Source organism: Bubalus kerabau, chromosome 7, assembly GCF_029407905.1.
Source record: "Bubalus kerabau isolate K-KA32 ecotype Philippines breed swamp buffalo chromosome 7, PCC_UOA_SB_1v2, whole genome shotgun sequence".
NCBI classification, from domain to species: domain Eukaryota; kingdom Metazoa; phylum Chordata; class Mammalia; order Artiodactyla; family Bovidae; genus Bubalus; species Bubalus kerabau.
The window spans coordinates 41516476-41536720 of record NC_073630.1 but is presented as its reverse complement, the minus strand read 5'-3'; the positions used below and the strand labels follow the sequence as shown (position 1 = coordinate 41536720).

The window sequence follows — 20245 nt, the reverse complement described above, 5'->3', positions numbered from 1 at the left end:
ATGACTAGGGAAGCACAAATAATTCTGCATTTGAAACATTTTTTGTTTCCCACATTACAAAAAAATGAGAGAACTATATCATCCTAATAAATAAAAAAAATATTTACAAAATCTGACATTTATTATAAAAATTGCTTATACCACCAAGAATAGATGAGCATATCTCCTGCCAGGGACGTCATAATGAAATGATTTAAAGTAACAGACATGACAAAAATGCATACTATCACCAATTTTCAACATTTTATGCGTGGTCTTGACTCATGTAATGTGAAGAGAAAAAAAGAAATAAGCAATAATAAGTAATAGGTTATAAGGAAAGAATGAGCAGAATTGTGGTTGCTTATAAACAGTATAATTGTATATATAGAAAATATGAAAGAATATCTATGTAAAGTTTTCAAACTGGTGAAAAAGTTTAGAAAATGTACTATTCACAAGATTAGTATGTATTATAATATCCAATTAGAAAATCCAACTTTTAAAAAATCTCTTTTACAGTAGCAACAAAAGCAGGAAAAACATTAAAACACCTAAGAATGAAACTAATAAACTATGAACTTACGGAGAACATTATAAAAATTTTATTGAAGTATATAAAAGAAGACTCCCAAAATAAGTAATTCTATTTTAAATGAATGGGAAGACTCTATAAAAGATAGCGGTTCATCTTTAATATACTTAAAAATTGAGCTTCAGGTCTTCCCTGGTGGCTCAGTGGTAAAAAATCTACCTGCCAGTGCTAGACATGCAAGTTCAATTCCTGGTCTGGGAAGATCCCACATGCTGAGGAGCAACTAAGCCCGTGTGCTACAACTATTGAGTCTGTGGTCTAGAGCCTGGGACCACAACTATTGAGCCCATGCGCCACAACTACTGAAGCTCATGTGCCCTAGAGCTGTGCTCTACAACAAGAGAAGCCACCACAATGAGAAGCCTGCTCACTGCAATGAAGATAGCTCCCACTTGCTGCAACTAGAGAAAAGCCAACATGAAGCAACAAAGACCTAGCACAGCCAAAAATAAATAAATAATTTTTTTTTTTAATTCAGCATCAGTCCATTTAAAATTCTGATAGGGTTTATTGTGGAAAATGACTTTCCAATCATAAAATTTATGTGTAAAACTTAAAAGAGCCAAGAATTACCAAGACAATGTGGTAAGGGACTTCTCTAAAACATATCAAGACTTAGCAAAATAATTCAAACAAGGTCCTGTAGCCCTTATACAAATCACTGGGACCAATTAGCAAGCCCAGAAATTCTCCAAACATTAGTGGAATCTTGGTACAAGAGCAAGAGATGTCATTAAACAGTTCCAAAGCAATTGGTTATGTGCATGGAGAGTGGGGGGGAAATGGATCCCTACCTTATATCACTCACAAAAGTAATTTCATTTGGGTTAAAGGGCTAAATGTTAAAAGCAAAACTAAAAGAAAAAATAAAAGATTATATCTTAATGAACTTAAAATAAGGAAGAATTTCCTAAGATGCAGAAATAACAATCCATAAAAGAATTGTGTAAATTTGACTGCACTAAAATGTAAAACTTAAGTATTATAAAAGTCATTATGCTGTTGCATCAGTTCAACAGTCGCTTCAATTGTGTCTGACTCTGTGCGGCCCCATAGACGGCAGCCCACCAGGCTCCCCCGTCCCTGGGATTCTCCAGGCAAGATCACTCCAACGCATGAAAGTGAAAAGTGAAAGTGAAGTCGCTCAGTCGTGTCTGACCCTTAGCAACCCCATGGACTGCAGCCCACCAGGCTCCTCCGTCCATGGGATTTTCCAGGCTAGAGTACTGGAGTTGGTTTCCATTGCCTTCTCCAGTAAAAGTCGTTATGAATAGTGAAAATTCAAATCTCCAATTTGGGGACAGTATTTACAACTGATGTAACTAACAACCATTCAATTAAACAAACCTATAGCCAATGAGGAAAACATGACACCATAGAAAAATAGACAAAAGTGGTTATCAGAAGATAACAGAATAGCCAAATAAAGTAAAAGATGCACAAAAGAATATCCTGCTCATCTTTCAATGGTAATTCAATCTCTGACTGACAATAAGTACTTGCAAAAAATATTTGACAGCTCCATCAGTTAAGCTCATATCTTTGAAATATCCACCCTTCATTTCGCATTTTTTTCCATCTGCAATAGCATTTTGCTCAATAGTTCTATAAATACTTGTAGAAATCATTGTATCTCTGAGACTTCTCTTTTCTATGCTAACCTTCAGGGTGTTGGGTTTTCTTTTCCATCTGCAGCAATATGACAGAATTTATTCCTTTTGCTTTTTATTAGTGCTGCAAATATTTGTTGAAACTATTTTGTCTGTCTAAACCTCTCAAGCAAATCTTTATAGGTTCTCTAATTGTTCTTCATAAATCAGTTTTCGTACTTTTCATTTTCCTTGTCTTCTCTTTGAAAAACCCTAGACTGACTTAAAATATTGTTACCATGAGAGAAACATTCCTATTTACCTCTTCCATGTACTTTCTAACCAAGTATTCAAATATTAGAGATTTTTTTTGTGCATTTTCATTTCTACAGATTTTTATAAATACTTTGAGCCTCAGAAACTGGGACAAAGTAAGTTATGGATTTTTTTTTTTCCTGGAGCAGTAAATTTAAAAACGGATAAAAAATAACATTAGCATAACCAAAAAAATTTTTTTTCTACTCTAATCTGGACCCAAAGTAAAAGCTTCTTTGAATCCCAAAGTAAAGGAAGAAATTTGAAACTTACGAACCTTTATCATTATCGTGACAACCTTGAAGAATTTACCAGTTCTATGTATATACAAAACAAGATCAAATGTGGGCAGAGATGAACCAGCAGTGCTTTGTTGCCCTTGTTGGTGTTGTTTTCTACCTTGAGGCTTGAGTGAATATTCTGGTAGAATTTTCAATATAGTAAATTTCTCACTTCATTGCAATTATTTCTGTGTATATATCCCCACTTCTGGAGCAGGAATCGGTCTATTCGCTTCTGCATCCCCAGTGTGTGTAAATGACGTACTGGATTTACCAGACTAAAAATCTTCACTATTTTCAAATACTATTGACAGATAAACTAAGAATTGTTCCTTGTTCATTGGATTTATGATATTTTAACAGTGAAATTTCTTACTTTAAACTTATTGGATGGAAATTATCCTGCAGTATCTTTAAACAACATATGGAACTTAGTGTCATGATGAACATTAATTATTGCAGTAACCTATAATGACTGGACATTTTTCAAATTATTTTCCCTACAGCTAACTGCCAACAGATTAAGATAAAAAAAAAATAAAGAAGTTATTTCTCATTGCTGTTAGTAAGCTAAACTTTGGAAATATCTCCTAGTTAAATAATATTTTTGTAATAAATTATAAATGAGAGTATAAACTAGGCTTCAAGTGAACATTTGGGAGATTGCATTGAATGAGATATATAAATTTCAGTGATATGTTTAATTGTCATTAAGTGTCCTTTGTTAGTGGTGCTGCCACCTCCTCTAATCTGGTTTCTTGGCCGAGATTAAGGTAGGTGACATTGTCAAATGAGATGTTAAATTATAATTAAAAGGGCAATGTATCATTTTATGATACTATATTTTAAATTACTCTGTTTATAAATGAAGTCTGTTGTTACTCTGTTAGGAAAATACTGAATAGTTTCTAAGTTCCATTCAGAAGATATTTCTGTATGTACTAATGAATGCAATAAAATATCCATCTTGTTTTTCTGTAATAAACTTTTGTTTTCCAAGGCTAAAGACATGGAAGAAAATGTTATGTTCCATGCTTGAGAAGATACCATATTTCAGTAAACCTGAAGAATAAACATTTCTAGATGATCCATGTCCCTTCTGATCTCACCTTCTCTGACTCTAGGGATATAGGAAACAGGTGATATTTAAAAATTCTGAATCAAGTCTTACCACTCATTTGTTTAAAACTCTTTAATGGCTTTGAATTGTTCATAGGTCTAAAATCCTAAACTCACCAAGATCCAGACCCTGCCTACCTGTTCACTCTCACCTTGTACCTTTCTTTAGTCTTCATATTGAAATTCTCTGTTTTCTTGAATGTCACATACTCTAACCTCAAAACATTTGTACATACTCTTGCCTCTCAGTAGAAGCCACTCCCTACTTCCATCAATTTTTTCTAAATAAACCTTACTTGGTTTTTCTTCAGGCTCCTTTTAAACATAACTTCTGTAAGAAAAACTTTCTCTATTCCTCCTAAATTGGATGCACACAGACATACACATGCATTCTTATTAATTATCACCAAAATTGAGGTTGGGTAATTGATGCTTTTGAACTGTGGTGTTGGAGAAGACTCTTGAGAGTCCCTTGGACTTACAAGGAGATCCAACCATTCCATTCGAAAGATCAGTCCTGGGTGTTCATTGGAAGGACTGATGCTGAAGCTGAAACTCCAATACTTTGGCCACCTCATGCGAAGAGTTGACTCATTGGAAAAGACTCTGATGCTGGGAGGGATTGGGGGCAGAAGGAGGAGACAACAGAGGATGAGATGGCTGGATGGCATCACCGACTTAATGGACATGAATGAGTTTGAGTGAACTCCGGGAGTTGGTGATGGACAGGGAGGACTGGTATGCTGCGATTCATGGGGTCGCAAAGAGGCGGACACAACTGAGCAACTGAACTGAACTGAACTGATCTTATTATATTTTCCCATAGCATCCTGTATTCTATAGTCTCATCAACCAAATTAACTTATCTAGCACAAAATAGCACCATCTTATTTTGTACTTTGTTTGTCCCATTTAAGTTTTTTTTGTTCCTTTGTTATTTTCTTTTAGGTTGTATTTTTTTCTTTTATGTGACTCTTCTCCGTTTGCTGATTTTGAAGTAACATACTCTACTGCTGTTCTTAGTGGTTGCCCTTGTTGTTGTGTTAGTTGCTCAGTCGTGTCCAACTCTCCAGTCTCATGGAGTGTAGCCTGCTGGCAGGCTCCTCTATACATGGAATTCTCCAGGCAAGAGTATTGGAGTGGGTAGCCATTTCCTTCTCCAAGGGATCTTCCTAGAAATTTTTTAATGCTTAGTTAACTCAACAGTTTATTTAAGGAATATTTTAACTTACCTGTCCTGACACAATAGCCATTTCATCAGTTCTTTAGTTCTCTTTTAAAGACATCCCAATGAAAACATTTTAACTATTTGTTTTTATATAATAAATTTTTGTTTAGATTTACAAACATGATTATCTTTTTCCTTTGCTCATTATTCATTCTTGTAGCTTGAATTTTCTTCTGGAATCAGAGAGTCTTTTAATAAAGGTCTACTTGGCAGTACTCTTGCCTAGAAAATCCCATGGACGGAGGAGCCTGGTAGGCTTCAGTCCATGGGGTCGCGAAGAGTCAGACATGACTGAGCGACTTCACTTTTACTTTTCACTTTCATGCACTGGCGAAGGAAATGGCAACCCACTCCAGTGTTCTTGCCTGGAGAATCCCAGGGACAGGGGAGCCTGGTGGGCTGCCATCTATGGGGTCGCACAGAGTCGGACACAACTGAAGTGACTTAGCAGTAGCAGTAGCACTGGTAGTAAACTCTTTTAGGTTTTTCTCTTTTTTTAGTGTCTTGCTCTTTTTGTTTTTAAATAACCCCCTTGTTCTTAAAAGAGATTTTCTTCTTCTGGGTACACAAGTCTATGCTGACAATTACTCTTTTCTTAGCCCAGCTACTACATCTGTGTCTTGGCTTCTATTTTTGTATAATTTCACAACAAATAGTCTTTTCATTGTAGGTAATCTTCATACACTGTATCTACTTTTAGCACCTATCTCTCACTTTCTGTTTTGTTTATGCTGTTTTGCAGGTTGTCCTGGATATGTTTGGGTATAGATTTCTTTTATCCATTCTGCTTGGAAGTCATCATTTCTAAAACTGAGGACAAATTTCTTTTATCAATTGTGGTTTTCCAGCTATTATCTTTTTCAATACATTACATTTCTCACTTCATCTCTTGTCAAAAATTTTTGAGGCATATTTTGGATATCCTCTCATTCTATCCTTTTTATCTCTTCTCTTTCGTATCTTCCACCTCTTTGTCTCTTGTGTTAGATTAGTTAATTTAGAACTGTCTCTAGATTCACCGATTCTCTCTTTAGCTGTTCTAATCACTGTTTAAACCTTTGTCTTGAGTTTCTAATTTGTTATTATTTTTTCATTTACAGAAGTTATTTGTTGCTTTTTTGAAATATGCCTGTCAGTGTGCCCCTAATTTTACAAAAAGAATCAATAAGCAAGATATCAAGAGTGACTTGAGAGGATTGTTTTAGGTAAGGTGGTCAGGAAAGCCTCCCTGAAGAAGTGAGTTTGAACAGAGAATTGAATAATTAGAAGTCGTCCTCCACATGAAGATCTGAGGGTAGGTCATTCCAGACAGAAGTATCAAAAACAGAGACAAAAATATCAGAAATCAAAGAAGGCAAGAATAAATCAGGTATGTTTGAGGAACTATATGAAGATTATCTCAGTCACTTAAAAATCAGGAGACTAGTCAAGGCTAGTCTTGACATGGTGAGGACATCTAGAGATGGTGAGGACAGGGAGGCCTGGCGTGCTGCAGTCCATGGGGTCGCAGAGTCAGAGATGACTGGGTGACTGAAAAACAACAACAATATATTTGAACTGAATTTTTCTTTTTTTCTATATTGTAAAGAATATCACATAAAACCATGCACTTTAAATTTAGAACTTCCATAAACAAATGTTACCATGTAACCATCACTTGACTAACCTAATTAGCTATATGAAGTATAAAAAGAAAGAAAAAGAAGTCAGTTTTTCAATAGCTGTTAAATTTTTCCTGAATATTTTTTAAGTTTGGTATAAAGTTGGTCACTGTATTACCACGTGGTTTCCAAGTGACAGTTCATCGAGTTTTTGTTTCCTTTGTAATTTTTTCATGTATTTTCCCTCCAAATACAGCTTTCATAAGATGTACCTTAACATAATTCTTAAGTTATCAGTGTGCCAAATGGGGTTCAAAATATCCACTTGAATAAAGTAAAGCTGGTATTACCTCTATATTTAAATCTTTCTGTTATTACCAGAATTAAATCTTCCTTTCTATTACTGGAAGAATAAAATTTGTTTTCTTCTCATGGTTTGCATGGTTTTGATAAGATTTTGTCCCTGTCTACCCCTCTGATTCCTTTTCCTCTCTTCCTGGCTTAGTATGTGCACTAAACACTATCTGTGTATTTCTGACACATGCTAAGCTCATTTCACTTCTGAACCTTCACTTTTGCCAGTTGCTTTTCCTGGATTATTCTGCCTTTAAATCTTCTTGTTTCTCTGGCTTGTCCCCTTCATCGTTGATATCTCAGTTAGAACGTCACCTTAACAATAAGAAAGTGATAAATTCCAGAGTGTAAAAATAACTTTGAGTGATAAAGAAGAAAGCACTATTAGAAAAATCCAAAGAGAAACAGTAGTCTGTGAAAAAATATTTATAATTTATATTATAAAATAAAGGGCTACTAATTAATGCATTAACAGTTTCAAAAAATTGAGTACTGAAAGAAAAACCACCTGATAGGTAAATTAGCATTGTTTTACTATCAGTTCATATAAGAAGCTTTTTTTGTTCTTTTTAAAATAAACTTTTAATTTCTCTGTAAAGTCATCAAAGCAGGTTTAAAAGTGTTTAAACATAGGAAAACACGCTTATAAACTCATAGGAAATACAGTCATTATATGGTTCACACCTGTCGGACTAATAAGAATTCAAGTTGAACAACATAATCTTTCTCATGAGGCTGTAAGAAACAGGCACTCTCATGCATTCCTAAGGGAATACAAACTAGTTGAATCCTTATGGAGGGGAATTGGCAATGCATTTAACTCTTTGACCCAGCAATCTCATTTCAAAGAATTGAGCTTATAATTATACAAATATCAATGATACATATTGAAAGTTAATTCATCAGGGGTATATTATTTATAATAGCAAGGAATTAGAAGTGACCCAAATGGATAACTAAATTATTGTACATCCATACAGTGGAAAACTTGAGTATTTGGAAAAGGGTGTGAGAAAGATCCCTTTATAGTGACTTTTTCAGATTTTATTGTTAGGAGGTAAGAGCAAGATACAGAACTGTGTGTGTGTATATATATATTTTATATACATATATATATATATACATATATATATATGTATTATTTTGTATAAACAAAGCAGGAAAGATAAAACCTATAAGGGAATGAAGTAAGTGAGATGGAGAGGGCTGAATAGAAGTATTGTGAATGGACCTTTAAATGCTCAACAAATCCCAAAGATTTTTAATTTTAAAAAATTAAAGCAATCCCTAAAATATGAAAAAGAAAGTAACAAATGAGCATAGTTGCATCATGTTTTTAACAGTAATGTATTAGCACTGAGAAAAGGATTCTGTCAGGTGACTTTACCCAATATTTTGACTGTATGTTTTTGGTGGAATATATTTTAAACATAAATGAGTACTTCAAAGAAATCCTAAACTTCTTTTAGTAATGTTAGTAATGATATTGCCATTGTGTGTTATTTTGGATCTGTAGGATAAATCAAATATATAATTATGTTATTATTTTAGGAAGCCAAGATTTTCAGGGTAAGAGTAGAAACAAACAAATTTAAAAATCAAAGAATTAAAAACCCTGTAAATTGCATATGGGGAAGACAGAGGATGAGATGGCTGGATGGCATCACTGACTCGATGGACGTGAGTCTCAGTGAACTTCGGGAGTTGGTGATGGACAGGAAGGCCTGGCGTGCTGCGATTCATGGGGTCGCAAAGAGTCGGACGCAACTGATCTGATCTGATCTGATCTGATACTGAAAAGGGCTTCCCTGGTGGTTTAGACAGTAAAGAGTCCACCTGCAATGCAGGAGACCCAGGTTCAATCCTTGAGTCAGGAAGATCACCTGGAGAAGGACATGGCAACCCACTCCAATATTCTTTCCTGGAGAAGTCCATGGACAGAGCAGCCTGGTGGGCTACACAGTTCACAGGGTCACACAGAATGAGACACGACTGAGTGACTAATACACACACACAGATTGGAAATGTCATTGCAAACTCATGATTTATTTTTTTCATTTCAAAAGTCTGTACTTTTTAATGTATATTTATGAATATTTCAGTACTGAAATAATTGCATGACAGTTCAGTGACACTGAACTTGGGCCTAGATTGTGGTCTCTAAACATTATTTTCCTTTAAAGGAAAGTAGACCTCCTTGGAATCCAGGTCGGGATCAGAAAATGTATAAGATGATCCTGGAACATCTTGTGCCAACAAGCAAGAATGTACCAAAGACCGATTTGTCAACCAAATACAGGAGGCAATGCTAAAGGTTCCCCATTGGCCAAATATGAGAACATTTAAGCCTCAAAAGGAAAAACATTTTCAGCTGCAACATGTTGAATGTTTTAAAATCCATTAGATCTTGATAATGATTCCTCAAAGTCATTAGTCTGCACAGAGGAACATAGCATACCAGCTTATAACTTTTAAAATGAGCAGTTACAGGAAAGAGTTTAGCATTTATTTTGCTTTTCTTTTACAAATTGTATTTTAGGATAACCAAATTGCCTTCTTTTGAGAAGGATTCTTAAGAATTTCAGTTAATAAATATGAAGACATGATAAACTTAAAATATTATTATTTTACAACTCCTAATAAGAAAACTGAATCAGAAGTAGCATCAGAAGATAAAACTATTAGAGGAAAGATTACTTGGGGAACTTCACAGTGGAGGGGTCAAGCTGTTGTCATCAGAATACACTGATCACTTAAGCATCATTGGAAATACACTCAGTACATCACTTGTGAAGTATTCTTGACAGAATCGTCAAACATGATCCTAAGCAATTTTTTAGGTCAGTGGTTCTCAATGAAACTCTTTCTAGAATACAGCAGGTCAAAAGTAATAATAATAGAATAGGTAGTAGAGTCAGTCAGAGGCTGATTGATGTATGATTTCTGAACACATTGAATACAGAAACATAGAGAATCCAACTGTATTCTATGAAGCTAGCCATTTAAAAGATTTACAAAATTATTTTTTTAAACTTCTCACTTTATATCTAAAAATGTTTTTTCATTAAAATGTTATAAATATTAGCATTTATGGTTATCAATTACAAATATTTTAAAACATCTCAGTTTAACTTATAAATGTTAAGAAATAAAGTTTCTTAACTGAAACAAAGGTTCTTTGAGATCCACAGTGATTTTTAACACTAAAGAGATTGTGAGATCCAAAAGTTTGAGAACCATTTGCTTTAGAATTAACTTCAAGTTTGTCAGAATTATTAGGAACTAAAGTGAAATCAAATGACAATATAGAAAAGGAGAAAGAACAACCATAATGTAAGATATTATCTAGTAGAACTGATAACCTGGCTTCTAAAAGTCAGTATCATTATTTTTAAAAATGAGGGAAAGGGCTGCCATAAATTTTAAGAGACATAGCGTCAAGCATAACATAACTCCTACTTTGAACATACCGATTGTAAAAAGACACTTTGGATTGCCTAGAGCATATTCAATACTAACTACGTATAGGTGATAGTAAGGAATTGTTATGTACAAAAATGTTCGTATGTTTAAAGATGCTTAAGAATATAGAAATGATGTGACAACTGGAATTAACTTTAAAATACTTAAGTAGATAGTATAAATAGAGCAAGCATAGCAAAAACCTAGGTAATTGTATAAACTAAAGTGGATAGAAGGAATCATTCTATATTTTGCATGGTTAAAGTGTATCAGTGAAATTTCTTTTTTGAAAAAGAGCAAATCATCTTCTCTAGACTTTGCCTAATCATTTATTCCAACATGGTAACCTCTTCCCACCTGCCATTATTGTTGTTCTTTCCTATTACTGTGTTTTATTTTCGTTATAGGTCTTACCATCTTGTGAAATTATTTTTTAATTAATTGGAGGATAATTGCAATATTATTTTATTGATTTATCTTTTCTTTGTCTGCTCTACTAGAATGTAAATTCTGTGAGAGCAGAAACATTTTCTGTTTTACTCCCTACTGTTTCCTTTGTGCCATTTAGAAAACTGACTGACGTATTATAACTGTTCAATAAATATTAATAAAATGAATGAATTGTAAAGCTATGCATTGATCTTTTATTCATCCACCCAGAGTTAACTGCTGTGATTTTCAATCCTTCCAAATCATTTTCTGGAAAAAAATACATTTACACACTCTTACTCTCACTTTCTCCCCCCAGAGCTTATTCCCACAAATCATTCATTATATATCCTCTGTAACTTGTATTTTTAAAATATTTTAAAACATCAATATATTTTAGCTGAATAGTATTCTGTTTCATGGAAGGATTACATTATACTTATCTGCAGATATACATGCACAAGCTGAAATTGTGCACTGAATCTTAATTTTTACTTAGGACATACTCCTAGAAGTGAAATTGCTACTTCAAAGAGCATGCATAAAGCTGTTAGAAGTCAAGATAGTAGAAGTAGGTGACCAGAGGAGATACAATGGGGAGGGCTTCAGGTTGACAGTGGCGATCTAGTTGCTATTTACAGCGAAATGTTAAAAATTCATTAGACTGTGTACTTAACATTCATTCTTGTTGTGAATGTAATATTTCAGTAAAAATATTTTTAAAACTCCTAGGTCACCTTTGAATGAACATGATAAGGACTAGCAAATCTAAAGTTTTCCATTATAATATTGTACTAAGCATACATCCCACATTTTTAAAGTTTGGTTGAAGGTTAAACTTACAGAGTACACACTGTAATACTTGGTATAAACAAGGAATGTTTTACAAAATATTTTTCAAGATGTTGACTTTGAAGCCTTTTGGCTTTGGTTTGGTGCTTAAAGGAATCAGTGAAGAAAGAAAAAAGAACTGCAATGAAATTCTAAAATGGCTTAGGGTGGAAGTGCTGAAGCGTTGTTTAATTTTACCAGTAATATTTCCTAATTATGGTTAGTAGTAGTATTTTTTATATCCTAAATTTATTACAAGCACTTTTTTATGATTTATTTTGTCCCTTGTCATTATTAGTAAATAGTAGGTGAATTAATTCTATGAGATTTCAGCTATGTAGGCACTAAATAAAACACATCTAGAAAGCAGTAACTCTTCCCTTTTAAAAAGTGTGTTTGATGTGCAGAAGGCGGCAAATGAAGGATGGAAAAACCAGTATTAAAGTTTAATTGATATCCTGCTCTAATGCTATATTGATTATTTCCCCTATGACTCTAACTCAATGGTTAAACAAGTAACAAAAACAATTTAAAATAAAATTTGGATAAACTCAAGTGATTGCTTTTATAGTTTGGTATTTTATTGATAAGTTTGTAGGGTTTCTTCATTAATATATATGCTCATTATGGCAAACTTGGGGAAAGGAGAAAATTAGCAAAATTATATTGTGTGAATATTTATATATATATAGTGCAAATATTTATATATATTTGTGCTTACGTATATTTGAGATTTTGGTATACCTTTGTACATAAAAGCATTTTCTTGTTAAATGCTATTTTCTTAAGATAGATGTTTAGAGGAGTGTGAACATTTTTAAGATTTTTGATAGCATATTACTAGATTATTTCCAAAATTGTTGTGTTTCTCAACTGGTTATGTGTGATGGTAGCAAATTTATTACATCATTACCATTGTAACTTGACTTTTTGAAACATTACACAGGTTAAATATTGTAGTTTAGTAGAGTAATCAGAGTCTGGAATAACTGCCTGAGTTTGAATGACAGTAAGTGTAACTGTGTGACCCTGGGCAAGATAATTAACCTCTATTTCACTTTCAGTTTTATCATTAAAAATTGCAAATTAAAAAAACTTATTTTTATATTGGGACGTGTGAGCCCTAAGTGGGGTTAAGACATATAATGCTCTTAGAGTAACACTCGAAAAATATTATAGTTTTATATATGTAGATTTTTTATAAGTTCTATTTTCTAGAAACCAGTTAAATATAAATATTTATATTTGAAATCAGGGGAATCTTCTAGAGAGTACAGTAGGGAAAAACAAGAAAGATCTGAAGGCTGACTAGAACAGTACATCAAGTGGCTAAAAGGATGACCCTATTTAAGGAGAGATAAGAAATGATTAAAGACATAAAGTAGAAATAGTGTTCAGATATTTATTAAAACTATTAGCATAGATTTGCATCAAACATCATAAAATGTTAAATAGTATTGATTTGAAAGAAAGTTTTGTGCTGGTGATTAGTGTTATTATGAAATTTAATTTGGAATATTTTTTCCTTGTCCAAACAGCATAAAATGTACATGAGAGTTTGTCATTAAAATTCACTTGCCTTCATATACTAAATTTTATTCATACTTATATCTTTAATATTGATGATACATAATGTATTATTGAAGGTCTTTTAAACTCATGTTCATTCTCAGTATGGCAACTGGAGATCAATAGTATTGTGAGGAGTTGATAAATACGTTTTTAACGTACTTAATATTCATATTAAGTGGTTAATGATCAGCAGTCTTAAGATTTCTGAAGAAAATATTATTAGAACCTAACGAATATAGAAATGGATTATTAAAAATCCTTCTGAACCTCTAACTGAATGGAGTTTCTCTGTGTGTAAAACTAACTTCTCTCCCATATAAGATATCAACTTCTTGACTGTGCTGTCATTTTCAACTGGCTGAACAAAGTTCTTTGATTTCATGATAATTTTGTCAGTCAGGGTCTGCTGTATGCAGGATTGATGTGACAGAACTGGGCAAGCCATTGCTGAGTCAGTGAATTGGTGTTTACTGAGGTACTATTCATTTCAGGCCTTGCTTAGAAGTAAGGCTAGTGAGAAAATCAGCCAAATAAGTATACTTAATTAGATATAAATTGTAAATAGATCCTAAAAATAGTTACTAATTCCCCACAGTACTATTGAAGTTCAAGTGCTAAACTTGGCAAATTATAATAACACATCATAAATACATAAATACAAATAGAAACATACAAAGAGTACTATGGGAATATGAAAGAAGGCTGGGGGTAAATTAGGAAAATCTTCTTTGAGGGGATGATGCTGAAGTGATATGTAGCCTGGCCAATAGAGCATAGAGTGTACTTAGACGAATTGACAGAGGGCAGCTAAGGGATGAGAAAGAATGGTGCCCTTGGAGGAGTGAAAAATCTGTATTATGTGGATTGCATTTATCTTCTTTTTACAGATTCTTTGTCAGGTATTTGCAGGAGAATACAGAACTGAGAACAGTTTGTAAACAGAAATCCAAACCTTGGTTTTGGAATGTGAATTCTAAAAAAATTAACCCAATAAAATGTTAATACTCAAGAAGTTGCTTAATTTGTTCATGGTTTCACTTTTTCAAACACCAATTTATTTTTAAAGTTATCTGGTAGTGTCATGTATTTAACAATTACCTGACCTTGTTGATAGATTACACCAGCCTCTCTCTAATTCTGTATCTTTAGCATTAATGTTTGATGAGAAATAATTGTGTTAATGCTCAGACTACAACCAGTAAATGGAAATAATTTGTTTATTATTTGGAAAATTTTCATACATAGAGCAAAATGCAGTGTAATAATCATGTTCCTGTCACTCAGAACTAAGAAATGTGTTACTTGATCATATTTACTTCTAGTATGTTTTCTCTTAAGGAACTGTTCATCCTTTTGTTTATCCTTGAAAGCAACCTCTGATAATAAGTATTTGTGCATCTATAAGCAAAATGGTTCTCTGTGCTTTAGATATCCACATAAATGCATATATCAAATGTACTCATATTAATTTACTCCTGCAACTTGCTCTTCTTACTTATCAGATTAGCAAAAATTAAAAATCTCAACACCAAGTGTTGTCAAGGTTGTGGAAAAAAATTTTAGTAATATCTACAGAAGTTCAAAATGTATACCTTCCAGCACTGGCATTCCTAGGTGTGCATCTTAGAAAAATTCTTCACATGAATACTAGAAAACATTTAGTAGTATTTTCACTTCAGAATTGTTTGTAACAGTGAATAAACTGAAGCAACCTAAGAACCTACCAAAAGGTGAATGGTTAAATAAATTTCAGTCTCTTTCTGTCCTCTACTTAACTTCATATTGCCCTGCAGCATTTAGCATAATAGATGTTCAGTTTTTATCCATCAAGTTAATTATTAGTACTTTGAATGTGTACACACAAAACAATCTAGTTATGACGTGACATCTCCATTATGAAGGAGTGATACTGATAAATGTAAATCAGCAACAGGAGCAAGAAAATGCTCTCTTTGCCATTCCTGATTGTTTTTTTTTCCCTCAGTCGTGATTCCCAAGCTATTTTTCCCCTTCTCTTTTTGTTTTTCAAACAATCCTCGGGGTATTTAACGTTTTTCTAGCTCTTGATCTGCAGCCTTCATGATGGAAAAAGGAACTGATACCAGCAAAATAACTTTAGGTGGCAAATTGCTAATAAAAAGTGAGATCTTTTTTATAAGTAACATGGGAAGCCTAGTTACAGAGAAGGGGTTATGGGAAAAAAAGTGTTTCTTATCTGCTTCACTGTTTAGAGTTCCTAAAGAAAGTGAATCAGATATATAGTCCTAATTTGAGTAGTTTCTCTTAAAGATGAAAAAGATCTTAAATTTAGTTCCTCCTCAAGACTGAAATCAGCTACAATCCAGCAGTCAAGGAGCAGTCCAAAAAGAACAAGAATACCTTTTTGCCCTAGCTTGGGAGCTACCTATGACTCAGGCAGTTAAGATTCAGCCTGCAGTGCAAGAGACCCCGGTTCAATCCCTGGGTCAGAAAGATACCCCCAGAGAAGGAAATGACAGCCCACTCCAGTATTCTTGCCTGGAAAAATCCTATGGACGGAGGAGCCTGGTGGGCTATAGTCCATGGGGTTGCAAAGAGTCAGACATGTGGCTAACAGTTTCAGTTACAGGGAGCTACAGCCTAGTTAGCAAAGTTAATGTAAAGGAGAGAGAGGAAGAGTTCTCAGCACCTCCTTTTCTTATTTATAGTTAGTGGAATAATTAACCTTAATCATAACAAAAGTGTAGAACTTACAGTTGGAGAAATTCATTAATGTATTCTGGAACATTGACAAGGGATAACACTTATGAAGACTGTGTTTTATATGCTATAACCTATATAAATCTATTTTTGTTTATGAAATATGTCAGGATTCCTGACCTTGAGTAATTCAGTCTTTTGGGAAAAAAAGATCCGTAACTCAAAATTTGCGTGAGTGTGTCATTAAGTTTTATAGGATGCTGTTGACAAGGGTGACATTAAGCTTCTACTTGGGTGGGGCAGGGGTGGGTCTGAATCTATAAAGAAAAGTGGAAAGAGCATTCTAGGCAGAGGGAACCATGCACTGGATGTTTTAGAGACGCGACACCACATAGCATTTTTGATGAATTGCACATGGCTTAATTGCTCAGTAAGTGTGAGCATTGAGATGAGTTGTTGACTAAGCATAAGATTGAGCTGAATGGATAAACCGGGGCATTTATTAGGTAAAGAGATCAAAAGATACTTCATTTAATAATTTTTAAGGTAGTATGTACCATATACTTGGAGAAGGCAATGGCACCCCATTCCAGTACTCTTGCCTGGAAAATCCCATGGATGGAGGAGCCTAGAAAGCTGCAGTCCATGGGGTTGCTGAGGGTTGGACACGACTGAGTGACTTCATTTTCACTTTTCACTTTCATGCATTGGAGAAGGAAATGGCAACCCACTCCAGTGTTCTTGCCTGGAGAATCCCAGGGTCAGGGAGCCTGGTGGGCTGCCGCCTATGGGGTCGCACAGAGTCGGACATGACTAAAGTGACTTAGCAGTACCATATACTTGTCTGCCCAGTCTTTTTATCCTTTCAATCTAGGCTTTGTAACCTCTAGCAATAACTGAATTTCTACTTCTAAATTATTTTCAGCAAATACCTAACCGAACACTTACTGTGTATCAGCCGCTGTTGTAGGAAATGGGGCCACATCAGTAAATAGACATATTTTCTGCCTTCATGCAGCATATTGTCTGGCGGCTAACACTAGTAAGTAAATAAACAACTAAATTATGGCCTTCTAACTGCTAAATAATATAGGTAAGTGTTGCAAGTATAGGAACCTACAATGACAACAAAGTTCAAGTTGTGTCTTGAATGATGAGTAAGATTTGGTGCTTCCCAGGTGACACTAGTGATTAAAAAAAAAAACTTGCCTGCCAATGTAAGAGACCTGGTTTGATCCTGGGTCAGGAAGATCTGGTTTGATCCTTCCCGGAGAAGGAAATGACAACCCAACTCCAGAATTCTTGCCTGGAGAATCCCACAGACAGAAGAACCTGGTGGGCTGCAGTCTATAGGGTCGCACAGAGTTGGACACGACTAAAGCAGCTTAACCCACATGCACAGGATGAATGTGAAGATAGGAGGAGAGGATTAGGAGACTTCTAGGCAGAGGAAACTAATTGAAAGCGTGAAAGCCCAAAGGTGAGAAATAGCATATCAATTTCCCAACAGGTTTCTCTGTTCCCCCCACAGCAGATTAATCCTTTAAAAAAATTAAAATTGTCAGTCTTATGTTTAGAATCCTCCAGTGGTTTATTGTGTCTTTCAAAATAAAATTCAAATTTCTTGCCGTTGTCTACAAAGCCCTATATGGTCTGCCTGGTTTCTGATCTTAGCTCACTCAGTCTGGCTTATTCCATTGCAGTCACCCTGGTCTCTTTGCTATTCCTCATATTCCAGATATGATTCCATATCATAGCCTTTGCACAAACTGATCCTTCTATAAGCTTTCCCCCAGATAATCTGCTTGGTTGTTACTTTCACTTTGTTCAGGATTGTGTTCAAGTCAAAAGAGGCCTGAATTGATAATACTCAATAAAACAGCAGCTGCCTTAGGCCGACTCTCATTATTTTTATCAGCTCACTCTGCTTTATTATTCCTAAGTAGCACATATCATCAGCCTGAAATATGGTTATGGTGGTGGTGGTATATGAATAATCTAACTAGATTGTTAAGAACCATGAGGAGGTACTTGATGCATTTTTAATGACTGCTTTCCAAATTCTCGCAGTGCTTTGCACATAATTGAATTATTTTTAAACCTAGATGAATTTTTTGGTATAATTTTTAAAACATGGATTTTTCTTAAAATGATTTTTTACAGCTTTTTCCATCTTTTAGGTATCAGTAGAAACATATTCCAGAGAAGGCAATGGCACCCCACTCCAGTACTCTTGCCTGGAAAATCCCATAGACGGAGGAGCCTGGTGGGCTGCAGTCCATGGGGTCGCTAAGGGTCAGAGATGACTGAGCAACTTCACTTTCACTTTTTTCTTTCATGCACTGGAGAAGGAAATGGCAACCCACTCCAGTGTTCTTGCCTGGAGAATCCCAGGGATGGGGGAGCCTGGTGGGCTGCCGTCTATGGGGTCGCACAGAGTCAGACACGACTGAAGCGACTTAGCAGCAGCAGCAGCAGAAACATATTCACCATATGTATTGCTGTATTTTAAATTCAGTTTATTTTTATTCTTGATTTTGAAATTTATCAGATTAACAACATATCTGAGTCACTTGAAGTTTTGTCTATGTAAATTCAGTATTATAATAACTACACTTTAGTAAGAAATACATAGGCAGTTGTTTTCTAGCAAGCTACTTTTTCCTAAAATGGTATTTTGTTGTGTCATCATCTAATCACAGATATAACCACAATATGTTACATAGTCAGTGATTCAACTGTTGTACATTTCAGTTATTTAAAACAGTAAAATTTTATACTGTGAGCTCTGAAAAATACATTGGTTGAGCATAGAGTCATAGATTACCTAAAGTATGTTTTCCACATATTAATAGTCCTAGTAAATGCTAATTATCATTCTCTTATTCATCCTATTTTCTATGCTCTCGGTTTAGTTAAACATACATTATTCCCACTTACCCAAAGCATCATCTGGGCAGCCTTGAATAGAAAACAGTCATGTTTTTTATTGAATAAGCAATCGAGTGATTCTTCACTGCAGAAGAGAAAGGTGAACAAGGGTGGATTTTAAACAATTTTTATCTAATTTCTTCATATCATGGCAATGCCAGCTCTTCCTCTGTTCTTTTTTCCTATGTAGTGCCTTCCCAGTCATGTTCTGTTGCTAAAAATCACAAGATGAGTTGGTAATGGCCACATATCAAATACCAGTGTTAATTTTTAGGTCATTAGTTAGTGGATCATCAAAATATGAAATGTTATGATGTAAGGATTACCTATCTGTCACAAATATAAAGTTTTTTCTCTTGCAAAAATTATAGGGGATGGAGTGTTAGATCTCTCTACAAAGAAAACCAGCATAAAATCTGAAGAGTCATCCATATGTGATCCTTCTTCTGAAAATTCAGTGGCTGGGTAAGCAATATCTAGGAAATATAATTTAGTATTAATATAAAATTATGCATAGAATTCTTCATACTACTCTGAATAGACTGACATATATAGTTTTCTTCCAGAATTTTTGTCACTCATAAATGTGTGTCTTTCATACCTTTCATTTGTCCTTTCTCTTTCTTTTTTATTCTTTCTGTTAAAGAAAAGTTATCAGAACAATCACCAAACTTTAGTTCATGTTACTAAAATGAACTACCAACTTAATCATGGAATACAAACTAAGAAGCAGGATGAGTAGAGAACTTTAAATTTAGTATTTAGGAGGCAGTTTTAAGAAAAATATGTAATTTCACTATTTAATTTTTTAAACAATCACCTAGTTTTAAAAGTACTATACTTACTAATTCTTATAACTAATTTACAGTGCTTAGAGTTTTTTCATTGTGTTTTAGGTGTGGTGGCAGACTTAATATACCTAGTAATCACCACAGAAAGTCCTTTCATGTTTTGAAAGCTGTTTAATTAATTAAATCATTAATAGTGAAGTTCTGTTGGATTTTTGGAATTTTGGGGGGGGTAACTTTTGCATCTTCCATTAACAATTTGCATAGGAAGCTTTTTAGTAACATTTAAATCTCAGATACAGAGTGTAATTTGTTTCAACTAAGGCTGTAATAGCTTTTTGAGTCATGAGGTATAAAGAACTTTCTGTTAAAGAAACTTTGAAAGTTATAACGATACATTCAAAATAGAAATAACATGTATAAAATCTAAAAGTATTTTACCCAATATAATATATCTACTTGTTTCAAATTTTAAGTTTTTATCTAGAGAAA

General features: G+C 34.1%; 1 protein-coding gene across 16 annotated transcripts in view; it reads left to right on the top strand.

The window, feature by feature from the left end:
* The window catches only part of LCORL (ligand dependent nuclear receptor corepressor like), a 175030-nt gene that overhangs the window by 121037 nt on the left and 33748 nt on the right, over positions 1-20245 (top strand). For 10 of the 16 annotated variants that reach the window (XM_055588099.1, XM_055588100.1, XM_055588091.1 and 7 more), the window contains one exon: positions 19337-19430. The exons of 3 other annotated variants lie outside the window; for them this stretch is intronic. In XM_055588099.1, the coding sequence (XP_055444074.1) occupies positions 19337-19430 (94 nt within the window). Of the gene's footprint in view, positions 1-3759; positions 3905-9244; positions 12788-18370; positions 19066-19336; positions 19431-20245 lie in introns of those variants that run through there. 3 more of the 16 variants (XM_055588097.1, XM_055588102.1, XM_055588103.1) reach the window with 3 other exon arrangements.